Below are 23442 nucleotides of genomic sequence, written 5' to 3'. Positions count from 1 at the left end.
CCTATTCCAAATACTCGCTCCGGATCATTTGACTTGTCCGATCGTTGAAAGCCAAGCAAATAAGCCTGCAAGCTCACCTGAGCCAACGTCAGCTCGTCTCTTTAAATTCAAGCCAAAACCCCATCGGAACCCTCAGTAGCTGTTCATCAACAGCCTACTGTAAGATCAAGAAACGGAAGGCCAAAAGTGCCGCCATAAAGCATTAACAGCCGTCATCCCTGCTTCTGCACACCGTCTGAAACCTAATCCCATTTCACCCCATCTTTGGCCACAATTCAAACTTCAACCTGTCAAAATAACCTAACAAAGACTTTTGACGTAACCTTAACATTAAAATAAAATCCAAAATGGCACCACCATCCGCGACATCAAATGGTAACGAGAGCCAGGCCGGCACCGCCACTCTCGAACCAGGCTTGAGCAAGCCTCAAGCTGCCAAGAAGGAAATCACTATGCCAAAATTCCCTGGACCAAAGAAGTTTGAGGATAAATATGAGGAGAGGAATTATCAGAAGGGAAGACTTGCTTTGGCGTTTAGGATCTTTGCGAAGTTTGGGTTTGATGAGGGGGTTGCTGGACATATTACTTTGAGAGTGAGCTCACGCCTCGTTTACATCTTTGTCATCGGATGAATATTTCTTAGGACGCTCTAAATATGAGCTCATTTTTTATGATTTGTTCACCAGTTTCTGTAATTCCAGCTACTGACAGTACAAGGATCCCGTCTTCCCTGACCACTTCTGGGTCAACCCTTTTGGAGTCGCATGGCCACTTCTCAAAGCCTCTGATCTCATCCTCGTCAATCCCGACGGCCAAGTCGTCGAAGGCGGCCCATGTCGTCTTTTGAACGCAGCTGGTAATTTCCCACTCCCACTTACTGGAACAAAACAGCCAAGCTAATAACCTCCAGCCTATATGATCCACCACGCAGTCCACACTGCTCGTCCAGAGATCAACTGCGTCGCCCACTCCCACAGCATCTACGGCCGCGCCTTCTGCACTCTCGGCCGCAACCTCGACACCATCACCCAAGACGCCTGCGCCTTCCACAACGACATCGCTCTCTACTCGTCTTTCCGAGGCGTCGTCCTCGCCGAAGACGAAGGGATCGCCATCGCCGCCGCGCTCGGCAAGGGGGAAGCCGCGCTTCTACAAAACCACGGCTTGTTGACTTGCGGACAGAGTATTGAGGCTGCGGTATTTTGGTTTATGAGCTTGGAGAAGTGCTGTCATGCGCAGTTGTTGGCTGATGCTGCTGCAGGTGGGAGGGGCCATGAGACGGTGAAGATTGATGAGAAGGATGCGGCGTATACGTATAAGACTGTGGGGACGGAGATGGCGGGGTGGTTTAGTGCGAAGCCGAATTTTGATTTGATGGAGAGTGAGGCGGGGGTGGATTATAAGTGGTAGGTGGGGGCGATGAGGATGGAGGTTGTAGAGAAGCGAGGGGAAAGTGGTGTTCTTGTGTTATCAGTGCAAAAGAAGGATTTGAGAGTTTGGACGAGCGGAACAGCTATTGTTTTATTTATCAACCACGTTGTAAGTACTGAAACTTGTGTCACGGTGGATGATGTGAAGGAGTAGGCCTATGGACGGTAAGATGTATCTTATTACTAGATAAAGAGAATCATGGACAGTATAAAAACATTCAAAGCCCCGAAATTGCCTCATAAAACTTCACCATCGCCTCCGCCGTCTCAACTGGCGCCTCCTCTGCCACAAAATGCCCTACACCACCCCACACTCACAAGTTCTAAATCTCCAGGTCGAACCATAAACTCCTCCCACACAGCCCTCATATCATAGTTACTCCCCAGGAACAACTCCGAATAGACTTTCAGAACAGGACAATCCATCTTCCTCCCCGCCTTCTGATCCTCCTCCTGCGCCACAACATCCTCCTCCGCACCAGCACGATAATCATCACAACTAGCTCTCACCACACTTTCTCTCCGAAAATCATTCATATAGACTTCCCACGCCTCATTCTCCTTGAACTTCGCCAATGCAGAGGGAGAGTTCCCACTCCAGCGCTCGAGACAGAAGCGAGCCCATTTCTCGCCCCCGAAAGAGGTGATCATGCTTGTTGCGAGTGCGGCGTTGGCGAGGAAGGGCCAGTGGAAACCTCCTACTGCTGTTGAAGATGTGCTGAAGCTGGACCAGCGGGTTAGTGAGGGGGTTATGTCGAGGAGGATGGTGCCAAGGATTTGGAATGAGGGGTGCGGATTGGAGACGGTGAGACGCTGACTGATGTGGGCGCCGCGGTCGTGGCCGGCGAGGATGATGCGATGGAGTGAGGTGAAGGGGAAGGGTTGGGGGAGGAGAGTGGAGAGGGTGTTGAGGATGGAGAGGCCGGTGTTTTGTTTCGAGTGGGGAGTGGTTTGGGGGGCTGAACGCCCGTAGCCGGGAATCTGTAATTGTTACATTCAATAGGTTGTAGTGAGGTGGACCAAGGAACATACGTCTGGAATGAAGAGCGGTATATCGGGCGGCAGGAGAGGTATAATCTGATGAATGTCAGCGGGTATATATTAGAGAGGGACTGGGAAGTGACTTACGTGCCTCCACCTACATTTCAGATCAGACAATTCCGGGAGCATTGAAATTAGTCCGTAACAACGCGACGGTACTCGTGAAAAGCAATGAATAGTTACAGGGTTGAAGGTAAAAGTTATTTTGATACTTACATGAAGTTTCTGGAAAGTCATTAATCTCATGCATTGCGCTTCAATTGAGAAATGGTACAAACATACGATTGTGGGTAACCATGAATCATAACAAGAATTGGCTTTGAGACATCCACTTTTCCAAGAGCACGGTGATAATAAAATACTTTGTCTGTAGCAGCTGTACTGATATTGCTCTCCAGACCAAGACTTGTCATGTACTTGAAGTCATTCGATGAGTTAGAGACGAGCTCTTGATCCAACGAGGAAGACATATTGGTCACCGGTCAATGAGTAGCCAAGAGGAAAGAAGGTCAAGCGGAAACTATAATCGTTATCGTAGGATAAAATAAACTTCTTTCTAGTACGTATGAAGTGAGGCTGCCTGCCTAGAACAACCATCTTACGTGAGAGTGGGGAAACGCCTCCACGTGATCATGGAATTGAGCAATAAGAACGGACGTAAGCATTTGAAAATGGACAGCACTTGCTATTATCCTGCCAAACTGCTAAGTGCTGACATCAGCATAATTACGCCTTAAAATATGACGATCCCACGCTTTAAACTTATCTTCACCGTTCCTCCGGCAGCTCTCGAAGCATGCAAAACGGCGATTTTCGCTGCTGGAGCCGGTCGATATCCCGGCCCAGGCGGTTATACCAATTGTTGTTGGACGACAATGGGGACGGGGCAATTTCGTCCGGGAGATACGGCGAACCCTCATATCGGTACTCCAGGTGTGGTAGAGCAGACTCCAGAGGTCAAGGTTGAGGTGATGTGTCTTGGGGAGTATGTAGCTACGAATGCGGTTGCGGCATTGAAGGCGTGAGGCTCTACCAGAATACCTATAGATGAGATGGTCTGACTTTTTCAGTGCCCATCCTTATGAAGAGGTTCCATATGAAGTCTATAGGTTGGAGAACTTTTGAACGGAGGGGGGGAGTCTGACACTAGCTTGGAATTGTCAAGAAGTAGTCGTGAAAGGACGTATATCGTTGGCTTTGCCGATCCTAAGAAGTGAAATTGCACATCTATAGAGCCTATATACGGCAGTAAAGATTGTTCCGGGAAAGTGAAGCATGAGATCAATGCTGTTGCTCGAAGTTGCGAAATTGAAATCTGCCACGTGACTCGGCTAATAGTTATTCCATGACCTCATCCTTGCCCAAGCTCAAGCTTATTTTTGCGAAAATGAGACTGCGACAGCGAGGATAACCATCCTCAATCAATTCTTCCACATTTGACCCAACAAGCACAAATCATGGGTCGCGGAGGAAACAAAGTGAGTCTTCTATGCCCAGAATCGTTCCACCGATTCTAATGTACCACAGGGCGGTCGCGGTCGAGGACGAGGTGGCGGTGGAGGCAAAGGTCGAGGAGGGCGGGGAGATAATCGTCGTGGTGGGGGAGAAGATAATAGAGTCAGCTTCGACAAGGTCCCAAAGCACAATGAGCGCCTCGAGAGATACTACAACACTGTGCTACGGATATCGAATGAGGAGAGAGAGGATTTCTGGGACGCATTGAAGCGTGAGTTGCCCAATAGCTTCCGTTTCGCAGGGTCGAAAGGGTATGAAACAATTCTCATCTTCAAACTGTGAACTACGTTCTATTTTACTGATCTGTCTCTAGACATGCGCTTGCAGTCCAGAAACTTCTCAAAGAGCGATACATTCCCGAAATATCGAAGATCTCTCACTATGACGGCAGTCTTGTCGAACCTCCTCTGCCAGTCCCCTGGTACCCAGACGAGCTCGCATGGTGGATGACAACCCCGAAGAACGTTGTTCGACGGTTCCCTCCTTTCGCAGCCTTCCAGAAATACCTTGTGTCCGAGACGAGCGTGGGTAATATCAGCAGACAAGAAGTTGTTAGTATGATCCCTCCGTTGGTAATGGACCTTCAACCTGGAATGACTGTCCTCGACATGTGTGCTGCGCCTGGTAGCAAGGCCGCGCAATTGCTGGAGATGGTCCACCGAGGAGAAGAGGCACGCATGCGCAAGTCTCTCCAAGATCATGCACAGGAGGACGGCCGTGAGGTTAGCCCTGGTGTGGAATCAATGATGCTGGACGATGCAGCGGACCTTGAGGTCGACTCAACGGATAATGGACGAGCCACCGGGCTGCTAATTGCCAACGACTCTGATTATAAGCGAAGCCATATGTTGATCCATCAATTGAAGCGACTTTCGTCGCCCAATTTGATTGTCACCAATCACGACGCTACAATGTTCCCATCCATCAAGCTTCCACCTACCCCCGAAAACCCCTCCACCAATAGATATCTCAAGTTCGACAGAATCTTGGCAGATGTACCATGTTCAGGTGATGGAACAATGCGAAAGAACGTTAACTTGTGGAAGGATTGGGGTCCAGGAAATGCTCTAGGTCTTTACGTCACACAAGTCCGAATCCTTGTACGAGCTCTACAGATGCTCAAGCCTGGTGGTCGTGTCGTCTATTCCACCTGCAGTATGAATCCCGTGGAGAATGAGGCTGTGATTGCATCCGCGATTGAGAGATGTGGCGGCCTTGAGAAGGTTCAGCTCCTCCCTAGCGAAGATCAATTGCCTCTCCTGAAGAGACGTGAGGGCTTGAAATCCTGGAGCATTATGGACAAGAGCGGGAAAGTTTGGTATTCGTGGAAAGATGTCGAAGCAAACCTCGCTGAGCATGGCCCAACACCTGCTACGGAGAAGCTTGTCGAAGGCATGTTCACGCCTACGAGCACGACGGACATCCCTTTCGAGAGATGTATGCGCGTTTATGCGCATCTTCAAGACACTGGTGGCTTCTTCATTGCCATCTTGCAGAAGATGTCGGAATTCAAAGCCAAGCCGGAATCGGAATCAAAGAAGACTGATGTCAAGCCACCCGTCACCTCCATTGTTGAAGAGATCATGGCTCAGCCAACTCCTGTCGAAGGAGGATCTGTCGCACCCAAAATTGAGGCTGCTGATGCTCTGACCCGACCAAATCTTGATACCGAGTCGGAGGTCACTCCCGTTGCCCGTCAGAACCAAGCAAACCCGGAACCCGATGCAACGCTAAATGTCCTGAAGCGACCTGCAGAGGATGAGCCTGTGATTGATGCAGTTATGGAGACCAAGAAGTTGAAGGTTAAGGAAGACGTTGACGAGCCAGCCGAACCTGGACTCGAGAACCGAGAGGTTCACTACCCACCACCACCCGGAGCCGAACTTGATTTGACTACTCGGCCTGGAGATATGCGCTCAGATGCATCAGCACCTCGCCCGGCTCGAAACAGATCTGGTCAACAATTTGAGGAGCCATTTAAATACATATCCTTTGAACATCCCGAAGTTCAATCCATCGAAACATTCTACAAGCTATCTCCTCGATTCCCTCGTGACAGATTCATGGTACGAAATGCGGAAGGAGAGCCAGCCAAGACTATCTACTACACATCTGCTTTGATCCGCGATATTTTAACGGAGAATGAGGGCAAAGGCATCAAGTTCATCCACGGCGGGGTCAAGATGTTCATGAAGCAAGATGTCCAAGCTGAAGATGTCTGCAAATGGCGGATTCAATCGGAAGGCATGCCTATCCTCGAAGGCTACGTCGGCGAAGAGCGTGTAGTCCGTCTATACAAGAAGGAAACCCTCCGCAGTCTCCTCATTGAGATGTTCCCCAAAGTCTCCGACGGTGCGTGGAAGAATCTTGGCGAGATCGGCGAACATGTCAACAACATCGGCATGGGCTGCTGTGTTCTTCGCATCGAGCCCAGTGACGCGGAAGACGGGTTCCAAGAGCGTATGGTTCTTCCTCTATGGCGCAGCTTGCACTCTCTGAACCTCATGCTGGCCAAGGAGGATAGAACAGCTATGTTACTCCGTATATTCAACGACACTACACCATTAGTCAATAACCACTTCCCTGCGAAGAAAACACAAGAAAACGGAGAGAAGGATGTTGCTCCAGGTTTCAAGGTTGAGGATGGTGAAATCAAGGTTGACACTTCAGCTGCGATTGAAGCTGGTAAGCCTATTGAGTCTGAGCCAATGGAAGGTGTGGTTAAGCCTGGTCCTTACGGAGCCATTGTCGCAGACCCAAATAACAACATGCCTGATGTCAGGGCTGAGAAGATTAACAAGGGCGAGGACACAGGAGGCCCCGAGCAGCAGTTGAACGGCATGGGTGGGATTGAGGGTCAATTCGGTGGCGTTTCATAGATACTGGTTTACATGGTTGGATGGCGTTCTACTGCGAATCTGAATAGAAAAGCTTGTATAGGAGTACTCTGTGACTTTCATCTTGCCGCTCTACATTGTCATGCGATCGTATCCCTGGAGGAAAACGTATGGGGCACCTCGGATCGCAAGTTCGACACTATGCTTGGTTACTTTGTAAGGCAGCTCATCCATTCTCTCTCTCTCAGCTGTGTGCTGCCTTTCACAACCAGGTACGGAATAGTCTCAGGCATGAACGAGAGAGCTTGGGCGTAGTAGCCGACACCAGGGAATAGAAGTTGCTGGAGCTAGCAATATCCTTCCACGTATCCCTTTCTACAGTTTTGTGAACTGCCAATAAAACCGTTGAACCTGAGCGGAAGGAAAATGCCTGTGTATCTCCACCCGGCTCATAGACCCACCCACATACAATCCTCCTACTCATCTGTACCCACCCAACTACCCTTCACCTTTCTTTAAGTCTTCCGCAGTCGCTTGGCCGAGACACTACCTTGGTCGCCTCTACCCAGACATCGTGTCGGCAAATCCGGAAAGGATCAACGTACAATGAGCTAGACCATTTCTGAGTAGGCCTGATACTGACAAGCTCTTGTAAGACGGGAAAAAGAAGCACAAGTGTCACTATGAACGAAGGCTCGACAATTACAAGTATCTCGTCTGATATGTCACGTGAATAGATTGGGAAGTAAACAATATTGGAGATTTACCTCAGCATTATGACAAAGGAAGGGTGAACAATCTAGGTACAAGACTCTTTATCCGAAGCATTAAAACTTTGGTTTCCGTAGACATTTTGATGATAGCATCGCCAAGAGAGACGAATGATATGTATGGAGGCAGGAGTTGGGGTCGGACTTTACCGCCCAAACTTCTTCAACTCCAGCCACCTCAATGGCGGGAAGACCAAACCTGCAAATCCAATGGACAGCCATGCTCCAATATCACCACCATAGCCACCCAGCATAGCTGCAATCGGACCAGTATACCAGATCTGATACATTCCGACAATAGCACCGGCAAACCCAATGAGGAACGATAGCAGAGCTGCGTAGCCGATGGGAAGCTTCTCTTGAGCGTTATAGATTGACCAGTCGAATGGCTTTTTAGGGATCTTGTGGAAGAGGACGTGCTCTTCAAGAACGATCGTGAGGAATGGACAGATCCAATATGCCATGAGCGGGAGAAAGTTCTGGAAGATGGTGTAAAGAACATTACGACCAGCAACGGAGAGGACAAGCTATTGCTTCGGTTAACATTACCACTCGAATTAATGTATGGCAATAGAGCTTACCTCAACAATAGTAATCAAAACACACCAAACCCAGCGAGGAACCCTCTCAGCATAACGACCGAGAACTTGGATCGTCAAGGCGGCACTATACGTGCATGGCGCATTCTGTGTAATAGCACCAAGCGAAAGAATCACGACGCAGAACCCAGCAAATCCACCTAGACCATGATAACACTCCAGAATTAAAGCGCCAGACGAAATCTCATACGCGGCAGTCCATTCCGGGATATTGGGCACAGCAGTTGCTATTCCCACTCCGATGATATCTGTGAAGATCAACGCTACCCAGATGCCAGACCATGTAGTAGCAAATGTCATCCACTTGGGATAGTCTTTCGGGTAGTAGACGTAGAAATCGGCTGAGATGGCGGAGAAACCGATGATGCTGGCGAATATCAGGGCGAAGAATGAGGCGCGGTTGGCGTTTATGGTGGCGGAATCACCGACTGAGGCGGCACTGGTGTCAAAATGGGGAGCGGCTGTGCCTATGAGAACGAAGAGGACGATGGCTTGAGGAATGTATCCGAAGCTATTCCTCCCGTGAGCCAGTGAATTTGCAACTTGTAGAATGACTTTTCTTACCTTTCCATCTTGTTCAAATAGTCGATGCCGAAAGTAGCGACTCTGTAGAGATTTCAATCAGCAAATCATCAACACGGCATGATATGTTGACTGCTCACATTCCAATACAGAGAGCAGCAATCACGCATCCAACTGCCAAGCTCAACCCCCCTCCATTGACAGCTGTAATCATCTGTCCAGTAAGGATACACCCGATCGTACCAAAACCGACTTGTTGAACCACGTTACAAGCAGCCATAAGTTTTGCAGGCCAGTACCCCATGAAGTACCTGCCAATCACCATAGTCCTATTCCCACTTTCTGGTCCAAAGGTAGCGACATAAGCAACACCAACCGAGGCCAGTCCGTTCGCAAATATGACAATGAGAACACAATCCACCCAGCCGAGCCCATAAGCCAACGGACCAAGAAGACCAACAATGATGTTGACAGCCTGCAGGTTGATACTGAACCAGAGCGAAAACATGTGGATGAAATCATGGACAGGTCGAATGACATTTTTCTCGTCGTCGCGAACGCGCAGGATACCACGGGCTTCAAACTTCCAAAGATCCCTCATTTTGAATCCGCGAAACCCAGATCTCCAACCTTCAGCACCACCGTCCGTTTTGGTCTCGGAAGGTCCTGGGTTGCCATCGCGATCGGTCGAATCATCCGGTGTCGCGCGAATCTCGCCTCCCTTCTTCTCGACATCAACTTCTTCGATTTGCGCCATTGTAAGAAAAACCCGAAGGTAAAGGAAAAGATGAATGAAACTTCATGAAAAGAAAGTAGAGGGAGAGAAGACGGGTCATTGGGGGTTTTTCCAATGGTGCTCACCGTATCCACAAAAATGGCCTTACGTTTACCCCAGAGACCCCTGATACTTCGACCTTGCAGAATGTTGAGAATGGCCAGACCTCATGTCCACTCTGCTCTTGGTAACTTGGCTTTTCTATTGACTTTGTACAGCGACAGTTCCAGCCGAAGCGTGGGATTCGTACGTAACGGGCGAAAACGACTTGATGAGGACATTTCCCGACACTTTCTGCGGTCTAGGATCAAAATCCAATGGCTGCGGTACTTCAGAAACCGAATGTCCGTTCCCTGCCCGTCTGTGGAAGATTTATTGGATGGTCGCTTAAGATATCAGAGTGGCTGAACCTAATTTCACTTGCTTGGGAGAAGGTGATATATCCGAAGGAAGAAGCTGGGCCTTGTGCGTGCATATCAAGCAATCAATTCTAACTCATGGAGTTGCTCCTATCGCAAGCAACTGCCGGCTCCACTACCCATAATTCCTTCGAGATATCGACCCCACTACCCCCGGAATACATGCTTGATAAATCCAACACAGAGGCTTGAAGAAGGTTTACCGGGTACACCTCCGCATCTGTTCCTCAGATTGAATACTTGTCTACATACAGTAGTCGGCGAGACGCAGAAGTAAAGATACTTGGGGAGTTCTGCACTTCTAGTTTGGAGGAAGAGGGGTAAAAGAAAAAAGAAAAGGCTGTCACCCCCACGCTCTTTGGCCTGAACCTTGGAATCATCCCTGCTGTCGTCGTATCATTGTGCCGCTGAAGAATTGACGAACGGGACGGCACGGCGTGAGGGTCGCCCCTCTTTTCTCCACATTGGGAAGTAAACATTCGATTCTGGGAACATCAGGAACTGTCCATTGGTCCGTTCACAAGGGTCCAGATAAGCTCCCCTTTACTTTCTCCGGACTCGGCTAAGTTTGAAGCTGCTTTCTCTTCCCGGGGAAGTTGATTCCATCCCGAGCTGCCAAGCATCTGCATTCAGGAGCTGATACCGGATTTCCCGAATCACGACTGAGGCGCCCATGTGGCGTGAACAATCAACACGGCACACAAGAAAAAGATGAAAGTGAAACCACTGGAAGAGTCAGGACTCAGGGGGCGACAACATTGGATCCGGGAACTTCGATCGCGAAGATTTATCGCAAGCCATCATTGAAGAAGTTTATCGAGGCTTGCAGTGGGGTTAGTTTAGATCGAAAACAATCAAGCGAAAGCATGATTCCTAACGTCGTGAACATTGGGTAGAAGGCCGAATCAAGGAATATTCCCACAGGGGTGCCATGAAAGAAGAAAAGAAAACATTCCTGCCTCGTCACCACGTTGCGGATAACCCTGCAGCATACAGTGTAAGGATTCCAAATCTTGTAAGCGAGGCGTAGTTGGTGATACCACTGGGTCGGCAGCTGGAAAACAGAACGTCTCCTTAATCATCTCACTGCATTATATTACTCAGATGATCGCACGCATACCTTCTCCACAAACTCAACGGCGGATCCGGTGAAACTCAATTGACTTTGGCAGCTGTATACTACTGGATCCAAAATGATACCCGGAGGTAGGTCCGTCGTGGTTGAGGTCGCAATCCTCAGTGGCTTCGTGTTGTTCTTTGTGGCAGCTAGATTGTAAGTAATTCATTATGACTTTGACTACTGCACTATCATTGCACATAAGCTATTACTTTTTGAGAAAAAGGTATACACCTGACCGCAGAACAGGGCTTCGAAAGTTATTCGGCATAGTTCTTTCCAGTCGATGGGCAACAGACCCGCTAGGAGTTTTGTTGATAAGCTTCGAATGTTTGACCTAGATGATGCCCTCATGGTTTTCAACCTTGTAAGCACCATCGCTGCCTCCCAGATAAAGCAACGTTCAAAAAAGTTTGACCATAGAAGATCAGCAGTATCTACATCTGTGGACGCTAGTCAAGCTGCTGTTAAGGAAAGGACTGATAATAGCAATAGGCTCTTTGGACCGTTGTTTCTTACGGAATCTGGGTGCAAATTCTCTGGGGAACCAACTATGTGACACCGGATATGATTGTGGACTGGACTCCCGAGGACTACCGACTGGCTACAATGGGCAGCAAATGGGCTCTCGCAATGGAAGTTGCGAAAGTTTCTTGTGTCTGGGGATGCAAAGCTTGTTTGCTGATTCTCTACTTCAGCATGACGTGAGTCTCGTCTCAAAAACTTTGTTACTCACCTTAAAAGCAGCAGCTGATTTATGCTCCAACGGTACAGAAAAGGGCTGCAAAAATATCAGAAAGCTGTTATCGCTGTCTCGGTTTATGTTGCCATTGGATACGTGATTGTTATATCCTTTCTGCTCGGATATTGGTGTCGGCCTATCAATGTCTAGTAAGTACAAAGATTTATTTCTATCTCAGCGGCTCGAGGCTTCTCGAGAATCTCCCAACTTTTCAAAGTGCGAAATCCAATGCTAACTAATTATTGCGAAGTTGGCAAGTTCCCGTTCCAGACGACAAGAGTATGTCCCCCACTGCTTCCTCGACTCTAACATGGTTACTGACAGCTGGTTACAGGCGAATGTAGCACCTATCGGAAGCATATGATTCTTGACGCATGTTTGAACATCACCGGTGATGCAGTCATGCTCTGTCTACCCATTCCGCTTTTAATCAGAGCAAAGTTGCCTCGTGCAAGGTTCGTTGCTTATGTCCACCGGGAAGAGTATCGCATGTCTAACCAATATTCAGGAAATATGCCTTGCTCGCAGTATTCAGTTTAGGTGGAATCGTGGTAAGCAATCAATTGATCGCCATCTCCTCTCCCATCTGACACTTCTAGATCCTGTGTGCCGTCCTCAATCGAATCACGAACTTTCTCGCTCCCTTCGGCTCCCTCTCATACCTCAATTGGTATGCTGGCGAGACAGCAACCGCAATGATCGTCACAAACGTGCCCTACTTGTGGCCATTGATCGCGCGGACATTCAAGCTCGGAAGCTTTTCACAAAATACCACGAACAACAAGTCAGGCTTCAGTATGGGGAATATGAAGAAAGGGAATTCTTTCAATCCTGTGGGAAGTGAGGAGAGAATCGCGGGCGATGCTCAACCACAGGGATCTGCATATCCGGAAGACAAGATGGATCTGACAGGGAAGAAAGGGTTTTCGGAAACCAATGTCTTCGCTGGAGGTTGGGAGGACGAGGAACTTGATTCGGATGGGAGCAGTCCGAAAATCCTTAAGACGGTCGCTGTCACACAGTATAGGCGTGACGCGTAGCTTTACATTTCTGGTGCAACTGGTGTTTTCTTGGATAAGGGGGCAGTGTAAATGACGAATGTATGATAGATATGGCGAGGTCGCTAAGTGGAAAAGACACGAGCGATTATGAAGATACGGTCTAGACCTCCACGAGATTCTGTTCATATAATCGTTTCATCTTCTGTACAAAAGAGCAACAGGAGTCTTATTCTACTTCGTGATGATCATCAAGCCATAATTCGGAATCGTCTTGTACGTCTCCAACTCCTCCATACTGGCCCCACCCTCCCCCTTCCCTTCGAAGTACCTCTCCGGAACCTTTGTAACACTCCATTCCAACGCTCCCTTCAAACCCGCCTCTCTCGCTGCCTCCTCATACACCTCTTTCTTCAGATGATAGCACTTGAAGTCAAAGTCCCCTACCGGCGTCTCTCCATGCACATTGAAATAAATCCCATCTTCCACATCCTCCAAATGTTCATAAAAAAGATACCCAGAACCAGCAGGTAATGGTCTTGCATCCTTCTCGGCGTTCATCGAGTCAATCGGATTAGACGATGGTGGGACAGTGATTGACACGAAACGTCCACCATCTTTGAGATTCAAAGCGACGTTACGGAACATGTTGACCAGACTCGCACGATCGGGTGCGTAGTTGAGGAGCCAGGCTCCGAAGACAATATCGAATGGGCCACCTGGGTAGGCAGCGGGAATGGAGCAGTCTGCTTGGATGAAGGATACTTTATCTGCTTGTGAGGGTTGGAGTGCTGAGGAGATCATGACGGATGAGATGTCGACTCCGAGAATTGACTGGGCACCCCAGGAGAGGAAGCTGTAGGTATAGAAACCTGAGCCGCAGGCGAGTCTTTGTGCGGAATGGTCAGCATAATTCTGAGAAATCCATGAACTGGAATAGAATGAAAAGAATATCATCGCTCCAGGATCAATATTCTGCGGGATGGGAAAGTCTAAAGCAGGTTCCTGATACCCAGCACTGACGGACTTACTCTAGAACCTGCGCATCTTTGATGAATGGCGCTACAGCGTCAGAGACATTCTCACGCTCAATAAGCGCAATTGATGCTGTACGAATATAATCATAAGGACCTTGAATAGCATCGTACTGTGGCTTAGTATCGTCCATGTTTGCTGAACAACAGTGCTGGTCAAGTCTTGAACGATTGATGAGTAAGCGAGAGATGGCATAGAGCGCAGGTTGTCACTTACTTTAAGCAGTCGCAATGTCGGTGCCGTGGAATAATGTCACCGTCTCAAGCCCAGAAATTAGATGTTGACGCCAGATTGAAGTAGAATGGTAGTCAAAACCAAGGTCTGACAGGTAATGTTTGTGGTTCCACTATCTCCTGTTGATGAGTAGCCTGCATATGCACACTGCAAGCTGCAGGCTGGGGTAGGAAGTGGAACACGAAAGCTGAACCACCTTAAATACGGTGCCAATTTTACTCCATATCTAAATGTAGGTACGTATCGTCTCCACAGCCCTATTCTAATGTAATGTATTGGTGACTCTCTGAAGCGATCCTCAAGTGATGTTGACATGACCCACTTTATCCCTTCTCACGGTGTCGCGTTCTTTCCTCATCGGCGCTCCTCTAGACATGACGCAGTTCATTATTCTGATGAAGAAAAAATTCCATTTGCCCAGTTCGCGTCGAAATCTGAGGTTATTTGTGTGATTAGCAGGAGAAGTTGGCAAGTTTACTCCAGGGTACCGGTATCCATGAGCAGATCTGTTCATGAGTAAGCCATGTTAGGAGAACCAAGCTTCAACGAACATGAAATCTCAAATGTGGCCAGTTCATAAAAACATTCAACGAGTTATCATGACCACTATCTAGGAATAGGCTATATCAGCTCATCGATGGCGGACTTGCTAGTAACCTCTGTTCTCAGCTCCGGACGCAACCACTAGCTAGCTGCCCCCTCATTCCTAATAATGCAGCCGCTTTGAAGCAGGACCAAGTACCTCCTCCGCCTTCCTCTTTCTCATAGCAGCCTCTCTGTGAATAGCAGCAACGTATGTGTCAAGCGATGGCACCGGATAAGTGACACTGGGTGCGTGTGGAGGAGGGAGATACGATGGCTTCGATCCACGTGACTTTTGAGGCCTTGGTATTGGTGACTTGACGGACACTTCTTCGTTTGGCTGAAATGGAGCGGTATGGTAGAGTGTCTCTAGAGCACGGCCAAGTGTACTGACGATGTCACCCCAGCTTGGATCCTCTTCCTTCGATTTGGCAAATACGGGGCAGCTGAACGTGGTGGTCTGGTCCTCTTTCGACAGGTCCGACATGCTGCAATATCTCAAGTGACCACAAATACCAATTTCGTAGTTCCATATCGGAGTCTTGAGGACGCTACTACCATGAGGAAACTTCCTGCTCCAGATCTTGAAGTCGACGGTGTAGGTCTTCGTGGGTGTGGCGAAAGTGAAGTCGAAGTGCTGAGGGGTGTTTAGCAGAGCTCTGTGACCGGATTTGGAAACTTACATTGTAGACAAGATATCGCGCGTGCTCCTGTATATCATTTAATCCAAGATAAAAAAGCTCTACTTTGATGGTATTGCCGTCTGTGTCTTTGTCGGCAACGAACATCTTCTTCTCAACCAGCTTTCGGACCTTTGTCGTCGTCTCGTCAAAGAGTGGGACGTTGGCAAACGGAAGGTGTGGAGATCCTGCTGGGAGGTTATGGACGAAGGCTGCAATCATTGCGCCCCATGGCGTCTCCATGGAGGTTATTGCATTGTGGGTGGATGCCTTGACAAATGGAGGTGGCTCGCTAAGCTTAGGTGCTTCGACGCTACTCCGCTTTGTGGGAATACCGTATGGATTGACGTATGGAGGTAGACTTGGTGTAAGAACGAAATTTGGACTCTGTAATGATTGACGAGTGCTAGGTTGGATGGACTGTGGAGTCAATGGGAGGAGTTGAGATGAGGTTCCTCGAAGGGGCCCTGTATCTTGGTGCAGGCTCGAGGACTCACTGCAATATTTGCTTCGTGGAGGTGTTGAGTATGGTGTCATGATGATTATGGTTGTTGGCGCTTCTAAAACTTTGGCTGTGGTTTTAATTGATGTTGGAGAGGTGAAGAAAGAGGAGTTTGGAGGGCGAAAAGGGTAAGTGGAGGCTCCTGGGTAGTCAGCCTCGCCAAAGGTGAACTCGAATAAACATCTGCATCTGGTGCCCCGCAGCACGAAAGAACATGGAAAGAAAAATTCTCACCTGTTAAATTCTTATCTATTGACTTATATCGTTATGCGAACTCTTAAAACTGGTTAGCACCGAGGGCTCAGTCCTTCAGTTGAGGAGTCTAATGCCATTGGGCTTGGTGGCCTAATTCACAGAGCTGGCATCAATACCAAATCAGTGTTATAGGGTCATCACTCGCATTTTAGCCGAGTCAATGACTTTATATCTGACACGACAGCCTTTTTAAACCTTATCTGCGTCCACCAGAGCTTGAAGTCATTACTGGTTCGAGCAATTGACCCATTTGGTATAACAACAGAGTGTTTGAGAAATTGTAAATCCTCAGGATCAAGCTTCAACGGAATAATTCTCAGTGCTCTTTGGCTATTTTAGAGTTACTCCCTTCACTGAAACTCTATTCGACTAAGACTAGCATCTTCAGTTGTCTTGAAACTTCCAGAACATGCAGAGCTGTGAGGGTTTGTCGACGTCGCAGCGCTTCTTGAGAATTCCTGTGAGCACTTGGCTCAGCAAGGAGGAGGTGGCGGCATCACCCTAATAAACTGCTGTCTGTGACTTTTATCCGCGTAGTCGTGCCACCCAGCCAGAATCGCCATCGCGCGCAATGGCCAAAATGAGAAGCTGGGTAGCGCCAAGAACCAAAATTAACCGATCTCTTTGTTTACATCTTGGCATTTCCCGTCAACACCCGACCACACTGGAGCTACGGTACCACCAGATAGATACCCAACTCAATGGAGTGTATTCGATATCTCTGAGTGTGGCTATGGCTATGTCGGTCGGGTAGAATAGTGCGGACTCTTAGCTTGAACTTCTTTCCCAAGTCTCCATCGCAAGTGTTGTTCACTCCACGCCATGACAGCATTCACCACTTTCTGGCCACTTGAACTACAATGACAACGGCTGAGAACTTACTGTCATAGATTGCCTGTGAAGAAGCGATTAATAAATGACCATGGCTAAATATTTCATCAAAGCTTTCAAGGATGACCCTCGATCTCATCGACGGTACTAGCATGTGCTGGTGCACACCTGTGTCTCACATAGTTGCTACTCATTCGAAAGATTTTTGGGTCTTGTATTCCTCCCCAATGCACTACCACAGACAATAAGGGTGGACCTTTCCTGGAATGATTTACGCGACTCTATGGTCCACCCGAGTCATCCAATGCAGCGGCATCTCGTCTGGTTCAAGTCTCACGAATTAAAAACGATTAAGCACATAGATTTGGAAGCATCAATGAAGTGTATATGGGTGTATTATATTACACATTACGAAACCATATCATAAGCAATCCACTCAAGCACCGATCTTGAATCCTCCAGGCATGAGAGTCTGGAAGAGTCGGGTAGGATCGTACTTCCTTGAGATCTTCAACAACTTGGCTTGGTTCTTAGCTCCATATCCCTTATAGAATCCGTCGGTCTGGAAAGAAGCTGCGTCGCCCATGTAGTCGAAGCTGGAGTAGATACCGGCTTTCTTGGTGGCCTCCTTGATGATGGCCGTGGTTTCTGTAACCCATCTGTAGTTGTAATATTAGTAATGAAACATTTTGAGGACGGTGTTGTAGAATAGCATCACTTACTGCAAGCAGATTTCATCGTATTCACTTCCAATCCATTCCACGACTTCGGCCCACGCCAAGTAAATCTTGGAAGGGTCAAGACCCAGAGCATTGCCACCGGTAGCGGCAGAAGCGTCCATCCAAAGCTTGCCAATTGGCTGCCAATCGATTTCAATGATGGCGATCTGGGATGCTGGGACTTGTTCGTATAGAAGAGGAAGGCGCTCGTAGAAGATGCTGTTGGTCAATTCGATACCCTTGAGGAGCTCATCGTATGTTGTACCGACAATGGTCCCTGCGGCGAAGATATCGTTGATCCCTGGGACGACAGCAGTTCCGGTCTCGTCGGCAAATTCAGCGATGGTCTTGAAGCCCATGGTGCTGGCAATGGAGGGAATGTCGAAGAATGGCTTGAAGCAGTCAGGGTAGGTGATGGTGTCGGAATCGTAGAAGAGGATGACAGCGCCAATGAACTCAACAGGGTCACGAGTGGTAGCAATCGTAGCAGGGACGATGTGAGACAATGGATCAGTGATATTGGCAGCATATGCGGCAGTGGCCTGCGATAATTGTCAGTCTGATTCCAAGACATGTGTCCGAGATATGGAACTTACGGCAAGAAGTGCGGGGACTTCAGCGCTCGCAACAGAGTAAATACCAGCCCAAACCTTCTTTGAAGGAATGGTCTTGATATCGAATCTAGTCACTATTCCGAAGTTGGAGCTTCCTCCCTTGAGAGCCCAGAAAAGATCCGAGTTGTTATCCCTCGAAGCCTGGACAATGTTGCCAGCAGCCAAAACAACCTCGTATTCAACGACGTTGTCGGCAGAAAATCCAACTTGGTTACCGTAGAAGTTTATGCCTCCAGCGAGCAAGAGACCAGGGACACCAACTGGTGCTAGGCGTCCACCGGGCACGGTGAGATCATAGTCCTCAAGGTACTTGTAGACCTCTCCCCAGCGCCAAGAAGGTCCCACTGAGAGAATTGACTTATCGGACGAAAGTCGCATTGTTGTCAGGTTCGACATGACCATCAGAACACCATTGTCGATGTTGTTGGCTCCCTAAAATTATCAGCACGGGGAAATGTTCAAAGCTGTCAAATGACTTACAGCGATTCCCATATGGCCACCACCTCTGACGGCGAATGATCCGCATGACTTTTTCAGTACCGAGATTGCGGTAGCGACATCTCCAGAAGACTGGGGGCGGAAGACACAGAGAGGCGCCAGGATCTGTACATTTGACCAGAATTCACTTGCTGAGTTCTCATACTGGTAAACTGGGCTGTCGGCATAGAAGACCTTGGATGAGAGGACCTTCGAAAGAGCAGCACATCCAGCGCTGTTTGCGGTCGCAGGGCTGACGTCGTTGGCGCGAGGAAAGACAACCCCTCTGGCAGAAGCCAAAGTAGCGACTGAGACCAGGAGAAACTTAATCAGGGAGGAAGACATGGTAAAGTCTTTGATAGTACAGATCTTCAGGGAATTGGCGAGGAAGATCCGAGGATGCAGAAAAATTGTGTATCGCAGGGAACAGAAGATATTTATACAGGCGAAAGTCTAAACCCACATGGCCGATTTGCATCAATATCGAATCTGCACATGAAAGCCGTCTATCCTTCAGGAACCGGTAGTCCCACCTGTTTCCGGGCATTGCTGCGGTGTCGTCCGAAAACGAGAGGGGCAGAAGTGGACCAAGGAATGGCCGGAAATCATGTCTTGTCGTTCAACTGATTGATAGTGGGTCAGATCAAGGACAAAAATGATTGTAAATGAGGGTACTCCAAGGGAGCGGGCATAGTTTAACACTATATGAGCTGGGGCCGTTGCTTGGTAGGACAAATAACGGCAAGAGAACCGACTATCACGGGTGGCGCATTTCCCCAGAATGCCGTTACTTTCAACTATCTTTGGAAGGCTTGAAAGCTATGTTGAGAAACATCAGATGATACAAAGAAGAGACGCAACAAATACGTTCGTGACACATTCACGTATCCCGCCATGGCCAAACATGAGATCGAGTCAGGACCTGGCGCAAGCTGCAGCCAAGCATTGGCTCCTACTCTCGCCCCCCCCCCCCCCCCCCCCCCCGGCTTGAATGTTAAATGTGAACTTTTGCGGGTCAGAGGCTTGACTTTTAAGTGCTAAGTGGTTAGAGGCCCTGGATAAAGCTAGAAGCACGAGCCAGAATTAGGTCTGTTGTAATAGCAAGGGTACCTTCAGAGGGTTTGAGAGACACTTAAGCCCTGCTCAAGGCCAAATCTCTACTGAATTATTAGATAGACACCCCTAGTAGCTACCCACACGAGGTCCAGTTTTCTACACATTTAACATTCAAGCCGGGGGGGGGGGGGGGGGGAGAGTATTAATCCATTGAAGTTGTGCGGATTTGTTGCCAGTCATGACTTGGCTCGCTGCAGAGATGTGGCGCAATTTTCTGCAAAGCGGGTTCCTGGTAATTCTCATCCATGGAGGCAAGGATACAGCAACAAGGATCTGGCATAAGTGGACCTGCAAACCTTCTGGAACTTCGGGGCGAAAGCTCCTCTCCTCACCAGAGCTGTCAGAGTACCAGAATAAAGCTGACCAAAAGTGTCTCTGAAGCAACATTCTCGGCAGGTTGTGAGCAAAATTCATATTCTCCTCTTTGAATGCAACGTATTGAGACACTCTGCGGCGGTTTGACACAATTGACCGACAGGAAATATAACCTCTCCACCGCAAAACACACCAAATCGAGTTTAACGAGAGATTGATTGCGTCGCTGTCAGGATTCAGGAACCTGCATCATCCTAGCAAGTCGACCTTTCTCCTTCTAGATAGCTTCCAAAGATCCGTCCTGGGATTTTATAGTACCACCAAGCCTCCCGCCTCCCACTTCCATGGTTCAGACCGTGCCTCGCGTGCGAAATCTTGGTTGCAGGAAACTCGTACCACGCGGCACCAGACCTTGACATCTTTGGAACGAGTACCAGACTGACGTCCAAACATGTGGGAATGTCTCTCCGTGCATCCGTCCTGTGCCTCTATTCAGTGGACTGAGAGTGGAGCGTGTCGAGTACGTGGGCCTTTGACAACCCGAATAATCGCCTATGCCCTTGTTGTGGATTGGCTCCACTGCGACTCGAGCACTCTGTAAAAGTAATGCAGAGTCTTGTCAAGTATGGTAGAAGCTGTTCTTACAGGTGCTGCAGGGCAATGATCAGATTGCATTGGTCGGAAACGCAAGGTCGTATGCAGGTGGAGCATCTACAGGACTTTTCACTCCGTGAAGGGGAAGTGCTCTATCTTCATCCTTGTGCACCTCGTGGGATGATTTGGATCCTCCCAAGCGATGTTTGAGATTTGAGAACGTCTTACCGGATGACTTGCCGAAAGTAGTAGGTGAGAAATGCCTCCTATCTAAACCTCTGGGCACGATTGCCTACCAGTGTCCCAGCCTGGAGATGAGTTTCATGCTGGAGAAGATATCTTGATGCATGAAAATGACAACTGATATCTGAAGTCGTATCGGATAGAGATTTTCTTGGGTAGATTGAGAAGCGTTGCTATCTGCAAAACTGGAAAGAATCTTGAGAGGGGGCCAAAAAGTGCAAAAGTAGGAGCATACATTTGGGTTGCCTGAACCTTGGGGCTGGGACACGACTCGGTCCAATCGTATGCGGGTACCGAAGAAGACATTACTCCGAAAACCCTCTGCAATCTGCATTCGTCGCCTCCAGAAACAGCTGTCACATTTCCAAATGCCGTGGACCCTGACACCATAATGGTGAGGGCTATGACCTTCTTTCGAGGACAGTGAACGTTGAAGTGCCGGGATACATATCTAGACATTAACATCCCTATCCCACTCCTCTTTTTGTTGTGCTTCTTGTTCGCTTCCATCACTTACATTCCTTCATTGCTAGCCAGTAGCACAAATGTCGTCGGTAGATGAAATTGTCTACAGTGCTGCTCCACCAGATGGATACGTTCCTGACTTCAATCGCCCATATGACGCGGCAGCGCTCATTGCCTGCATTGGCGTATTCCTGTCTCTTGCTGTGATCACTAGCGCTATTCGAATGTACACTCGCTCTCGGATTGTGTCAGACTTGGCTATAGATGACTGTAAGTTCGCATCAACCCTTGGCATTTAGTGAACAGTTTGCTGATCCTGACAGACCTTATGTTGATTGCGTTGGTACGTCATGATGTTCGTAAACAACTACAATGACTGACACTGCTGGATAGGTTTGCTCCATAGTTCTGACTGGATTCATTCTTAATCGTAAGTGGGCCCTGGTACCTGGTGAATTACCGTTGACCAAGAATAGTTCTCAATTATGGGCTTGGAAAGCATATGTACGATGTACCGCTGAACATCCTGTACCCAGAATTTCTTTTCGTAAGTCCTAGCATTGCGCTCAGGTGTTGTGCTCCTGCTAAAGAAAACAACAGAACAATGTTCTGGCAGCCATCTTCTTCTGCGCGGCAACTGGTTTCGCGAAAGCCTCAATCCTGCTGTTCTACGGTCGCATCTTCCCTTCCCGAACCTTCAAATGGCTCATCCTTGGTCTTGTAGCCTTTACCGCTAGTTACAGTCTGGCCTCAGTCCTTGTGAATGTTTTCTCGTGCAAGCCTGTCAGCGGCTCATGGGATTTCTCACTTGCCACAACTGCAGTCTGCATCAACCGTCCGCTCTTCTACTTCGCGCAAGCAGGTCTCGGAATCTTTACCGATTTTGCGACTTTAGCGGCGCCCTTGCCATTCCTGTGGAAGTTGCAGATGCCGGTCAGACAGAAGATCGGGGTGTCGGTAGTCTTGATGATGGGTGGATTCGTCTGCATCGTTTCCATCATCCGACTGCTATCAATCAAGACACTTCTTACCTCACCAGATCTAACGTGTAAGTCAGCCTAAAATATGTTGAGTGCTTATCCTTGGATCTCAAACTAACTGGCCACCAGACTCGACAACGCCAGCTTTGATGTGGTGTGTCATCGAGCTCAATATCTCAATAGTTGGTGGTAACTTTCCAACAATTCGTCCCTTTCTGCGGAAATACGTCCCAGCGCTGCTCGGGAGCTCCAAAGGACGCACCACTGCAACCCACCCGACACGGTCAGGGTCTCACCAGCTTCAATCTTTCGACCCCACATACTCAACTACTGCGAACAAGGGCTTCAACAAGACAACGATTACAGGCATGGATCAGAAGACACACTTGGGAGATAATGAGTCGGAGGAGTACATCATTCAAAGTAGTACTCACGACAGCGAGACAGATCTAGGGAGGACAGGACAAGTTGGTGCCGGGCCTCTCAACCACCCAAAGAATGGCTTTGGCAATATCACCAAGACTGTGGAATATCGCCTTACGAACTCCAAGGAGTGAGAAGGGAGACTCTTATCCTTTTTTTTTCTCCCGTAGTTGAAGGGAACTCCACGATGATAGTTGATGCCTGAATGCAGCGTAGTGATGGAATGAATATATGAATTATATCAAGTTACAAATGACACCGTTAGCTCTTCCAGACTGTTGCACTATCCTGTGACTTTCCCTATTAGTGTAGATTGTGCATGTGAAGGAACAAGAGATGTGCTTAGCTTACCACCACCCACGGTTCGGTCTCTAGTCACCAGTAGGTATAAAAACATTTCAGAACATTCATCTGGCGGGTCTCATGACTATGAGTTGCTCAACATGCAGTAGTTCCCAGGCTTATTCGCCAGCCATATCTGCCGCCAGGCTGACTCCCATGCCAGGTCACGGAAGAAGCATTTCCATCAAAGCATTTAATACTGATTGATAGAAATCAACAATAGCCAAAGTTGAAAAGACTAATTGCGAAGAAAAGTTTTCCGCAAGAGGC

At 48.4% G+C, this 23442-nt stretch overlaps 10 protein-coding genes across 13 annotated transcripts; 5 read left to right on the top strand and 5 right to left on the bottom strand.

The window, feature by feature from the left end:
• Positions 1-347: 347 nt before the first annotated feature.
• ONS95_001263 (uncharacterized protein) lies at positions 348-1410 on the top strand (the record flags this gene model as incomplete). The annotated part of the gene is made up of 3 exons (XM_058494452.1): positions 348-593; positions 718-856; positions 911-1410. 3 exons carry the CDS (start codon positions 348-350, stop codon positions 1408-1410), a joined length of 885 nt encoding a protein of 294 aa, XP_058364657.1.
• Positions 1411-1653: 243 nt separating this feature from the next.
• On the bottom strand, positions 1654-3159 carry ONS95_001261 (uncharacterized protein). Of its 3 annotated transcripts, XM_058494449.1 has the most exons (5): positions 2754-3159; positions 2688-2696; positions 2559-2568; positions 2463-2507; positions 1654-2411 (listed from the first exon to the last, which is right to left on the bottom strand). In XM_058494449.1, exons 1-5 carry the CDS (start codon positions 2939-2941, stop codon positions 1698-1700), a joined length of 966 nt encoding a protein of 321 aa, XP_058364654.1. In that variant the 5' UTR covers positions 2942-3159; the 3' UTR covers positions 1654-1697. The 3 variants fall into 3 exon arrangements, with proteins under 3 accessions (XP_058364654.1, XP_058364655.1, XP_058364656.1); XM_058494450.1 differs by having other exon boundaries at positions 2688-3159; XM_058494451.1 differs by having other exon boundaries at positions 2559-3159.
• Positions 3160-3211: 52 nt separating this feature from the next.
• ONS95_001260 (uncharacterized protein) lies at positions 3212-3596 on the top strand (the record flags this gene model as incomplete). Its single annotated transcript, XM_058494448.1, has 2 exons — positions 3212-3492; positions 3542-3596. 2 exons carry the CDS (start codon positions 3212-3214, stop codon positions 3594-3596), a joined length of 336 nt encoding a protein of 111 aa, XP_058364653.1.
• A 277-nt stretch (positions 3597-3873) lies between these two features.
• On the top strand, positions 3874-7539 carry ONS95_001259 (uncharacterized protein). The gene is made up of 2 exons (XM_058494447.1): positions 3874-4237; positions 4300-7539. Exon 2 carries the CDS (start codon positions 4433-4435, stop codon positions 6863-6865), a length of 2433 nt encoding a protein of 810 aa, XP_058364652.1. The 5' UTR covers positions 3874-4237; positions 4300-4432; the 3' UTR covers positions 6866-7539.
• Positions 7540-7590: 51 nt separating this feature from the next.
• Positions 7591-9768, bottom strand: ONS95_001258 (uncharacterized protein). Its single transcript, XM_058494446.1, has 4 exons — positions 8855-9768; positions 8757-8798; positions 8175-8703; positions 7591-8120 (listed from the first exon to the last, which is right to left on the bottom strand). Exons 1-4 carry the CDS (start codon positions 9469-9471, stop codon positions 7740-7742), a joined length of 1569 nt encoding a protein of 522 aa, XP_058364651.1. The 5' UTR covers positions 9472-9768; the 3' UTR covers positions 7591-7739.
• A 59-nt stretch (positions 9769-9827) lies between these two features.
• Positions 9828-12975, top strand: ONS95_001257 (uncharacterized protein). 2 transcript variants are annotated; one of them, XM_058494444.1, is made up of 9 exons: positions 9828-10741; positions 10805-11181; positions 11275-11392; positions 11521-11729; positions 11800-11916; positions 12018-12046; positions 12102-12222; positions 12276-12318; positions 12367-12975. In XM_058494444.1, the coding sequence occupies exons 2-9, from the start codon at positions 11102-11104 to the stop codon at positions 12805-12807; spliced, it is 1158 nt and encodes a 385-aa protein (XP_058364649.1). In that variant the 5' UTR covers positions 9828-10741; positions 10805-11101; the 3' UTR covers positions 12808-12975. The 2 variants fall into 2 exon arrangements, with proteins under 2 accessions (XP_058364649.1, XP_058364650.1); XM_058494445.1 differs by lacking the exon at positions 9828-10741 and having other exon boundaries at positions 11019-11181; positions 11457-11729.
• Positions 12976-12999: 24 nt separating this feature from the next.
• ONS95_001256 (uncharacterized protein) lies at positions 13000-14189 on the bottom strand (the record flags this gene model as incomplete). Its single annotated transcript, XM_058494443.1, has 3 exons — positions 14017-14189; positions 13797-13961; positions 13000-13654 (listed from the first exon to the last, which is right to left on the bottom strand). Exons 2-3 carry the CDS (start codon positions 13931-13933, stop codon positions 13000-13002), a joined length of 792 nt encoding a protein of 263 aa, XP_058364648.1. The 5' UTR covers positions 13934-13961; positions 14017-14189.
• Positions 14190-14740: 551 nt separating this feature from the next.
• Positions 14741-15833, bottom strand: ONS95_001255 (uncharacterized protein; the record flags this gene model as incomplete). The annotated part of the gene is made up of 2 exons (XM_058494442.1): positions 14741-15253; positions 15300-15833. 2 exons carry the CDS (start codon positions 15831-15833, stop codon positions 14741-14743), a joined length of 1047 nt encoding a protein of 348 aa, XP_058364647.1.
• Positions 15834-17247: 1414 nt separating this feature from the next.
• ONS95_001254 (uncharacterized protein) lies at positions 17248-19614 on the bottom strand. The gene is made up of 4 exons (XM_058494441.1): positions 18698-19614; positions 18200-18649; positions 17607-18145; positions 17248-17543 (listed from the first exon to the last, which is right to left on the bottom strand). The coding sequence occupies exons 1-4, from the start codon at positions 19037-19039 to the stop codon at positions 17321-17323; spliced, it is 1554 nt and encodes a 517-aa protein (XP_058364646.1). The 5' UTR covers positions 19040-19614; the 3' UTR covers positions 17248-17320.
• Positions 19615-20003: 389 nt separating this feature from the next.
• ONS95_001253 (uncharacterized protein) lies at positions 20004-23104 on the top strand. The gene is made up of 8 exons (XM_058494440.1): positions 20004-20209; positions 20289-20728; positions 20782-21697; positions 21751-21770; positions 21821-21857; positions 21904-21974; positions 22028-22475; positions 22537-23104. Exons 3-8 carry the CDS (start codon positions 21508-21510, stop codon positions 22962-22964), a joined length of 1194 nt encoding a protein of 397 aa, XP_058364645.1. The 5' UTR covers positions 20004-20209; positions 20289-20728; positions 20782-21507; the 3' UTR covers positions 22965-23104.
• The last annotated feature ends 338 nt before the right edge of the window (positions 23105-23442 follow it).

This window comes from Cadophora gregata, assembly GCF_030347475.1.
Source record: "Cadophora gregata isolate MNR1 chromosome Unknown scaffold_1, whole genome shotgun sequence".
Taxonomy (NCBI): domain Eukaryota; kingdom Fungi; phylum Ascomycota; class Leotiomycetes; order Helotiales; family Ploettnerulaceae; genus Cadophora; species Cadophora gregata.
This window is presented reverse-complemented; position numbering and strand designations above follow the sequence as displayed.

Bases quoted from the DNA above. Each gene is read 5' to 3' on its own strand.
- ONS95_001261 (XM_058494449.1), bottom strand. From the start codon at position 2,941: ATGTCTTCCTCGTTGGATCAAGAGCTCGTCTCTAACTCATCGAATGAC. The intron at 2,412-2,462 runs GTATGTTCCTTG...TAACAATTACAG, and splicing joins TACCGCTCTTCATTCCAGAC to ATTCCCGGCTACGGGCGTTC.
- ONS95_001259 (XM_058494447.1), top strand. From the start codon at position 4,433: ATGACAACCCCGAAGAACGTTGTTCGACGGTTCCCTCCTTTCGCAGCC.
- ONS95_001258 (XM_058494446.1), bottom strand. From the start codon at position 9,471: ATGGCGCAAATCGAAGAAGTTGATGTCGAGAAGAAGGGAGGCGAGATT. The intron at 8,799-8,854 runs GTGAGCAGTCAA...AAATCTCTACAG, and splicing joins GCTGCTCTCTGTATTGGAAT to AGTCGCTACTTTCGGCATCG. The intron at 8,121-8,174 runs GTAAGCTCTATT...CCGAAGCAATAG, and splicing joins TTTTGATTACTATTGTTGAG to CTTGTCCTCTCCGTTGCTGG.
- ONS95_001257 (XM_058494444.1), top strand. From the start codon at position 11,102: ATGATACCCGGAGGTAGGTCCGTCGTGGTTGAGGTCGCAATCCTCAGT. The intron at 11,730-11,799 runs GTGAGTCTCGTC...CCAACGGTACAG, and splicing joins ATTCTCTACTTCAGCATGAC to AAAAGGGCTGCAAAAATATC. The intron at 12,047-12,101 runs GTATGTCCCCCA...AGCTGGTTACAG, and splicing joins TCCCGTTCCAGACGACAAGA to GCGAATGTAGCACCTATCGG.
- ONS95_001254 (XM_058494441.1), bottom strand. From the start codon at position 19,039: ATGTCTTCCTCCCTGATTAAGTTTCTCCTGGTCTCAGTCGCTACTTTG. The intron at 18,146-18,199 runs GTAAGTTCCATA...CAATTATCGCAG, and splicing joins AAGTCCCCGCACTTCTTGCC to GCCACTGCCGCATATGCTGC. The intron at 17,544-17,606 runs GTAAGTGATGCT...TTACAACTACAG, and splicing joins TACGATGAAATCTGCTTGCA to ATGGGTTACAGAAACCACGG.
- ONS95_001253 (XM_058494440.1), top strand. From the start codon at position 21,508: ATGTCGTCGGTAGATGAAATTGTCTACAGTGCTGCTCCACCAGATGGA. The intron at 21,858-21,903 runs GTAAGTGGGCCC...GACCAAGAATAG, and splicing joins GACTGGATTCATTCTTAATC to TTCTCAATTATGGGCTTGGA. The intron at 21,975-22,027 runs GTAAGTCCTAGC...AGAAAACAACAG, and splicing joins TGTACCCAGAATTTCTTTTC to AACAATGTTCTGGCAGCCAT.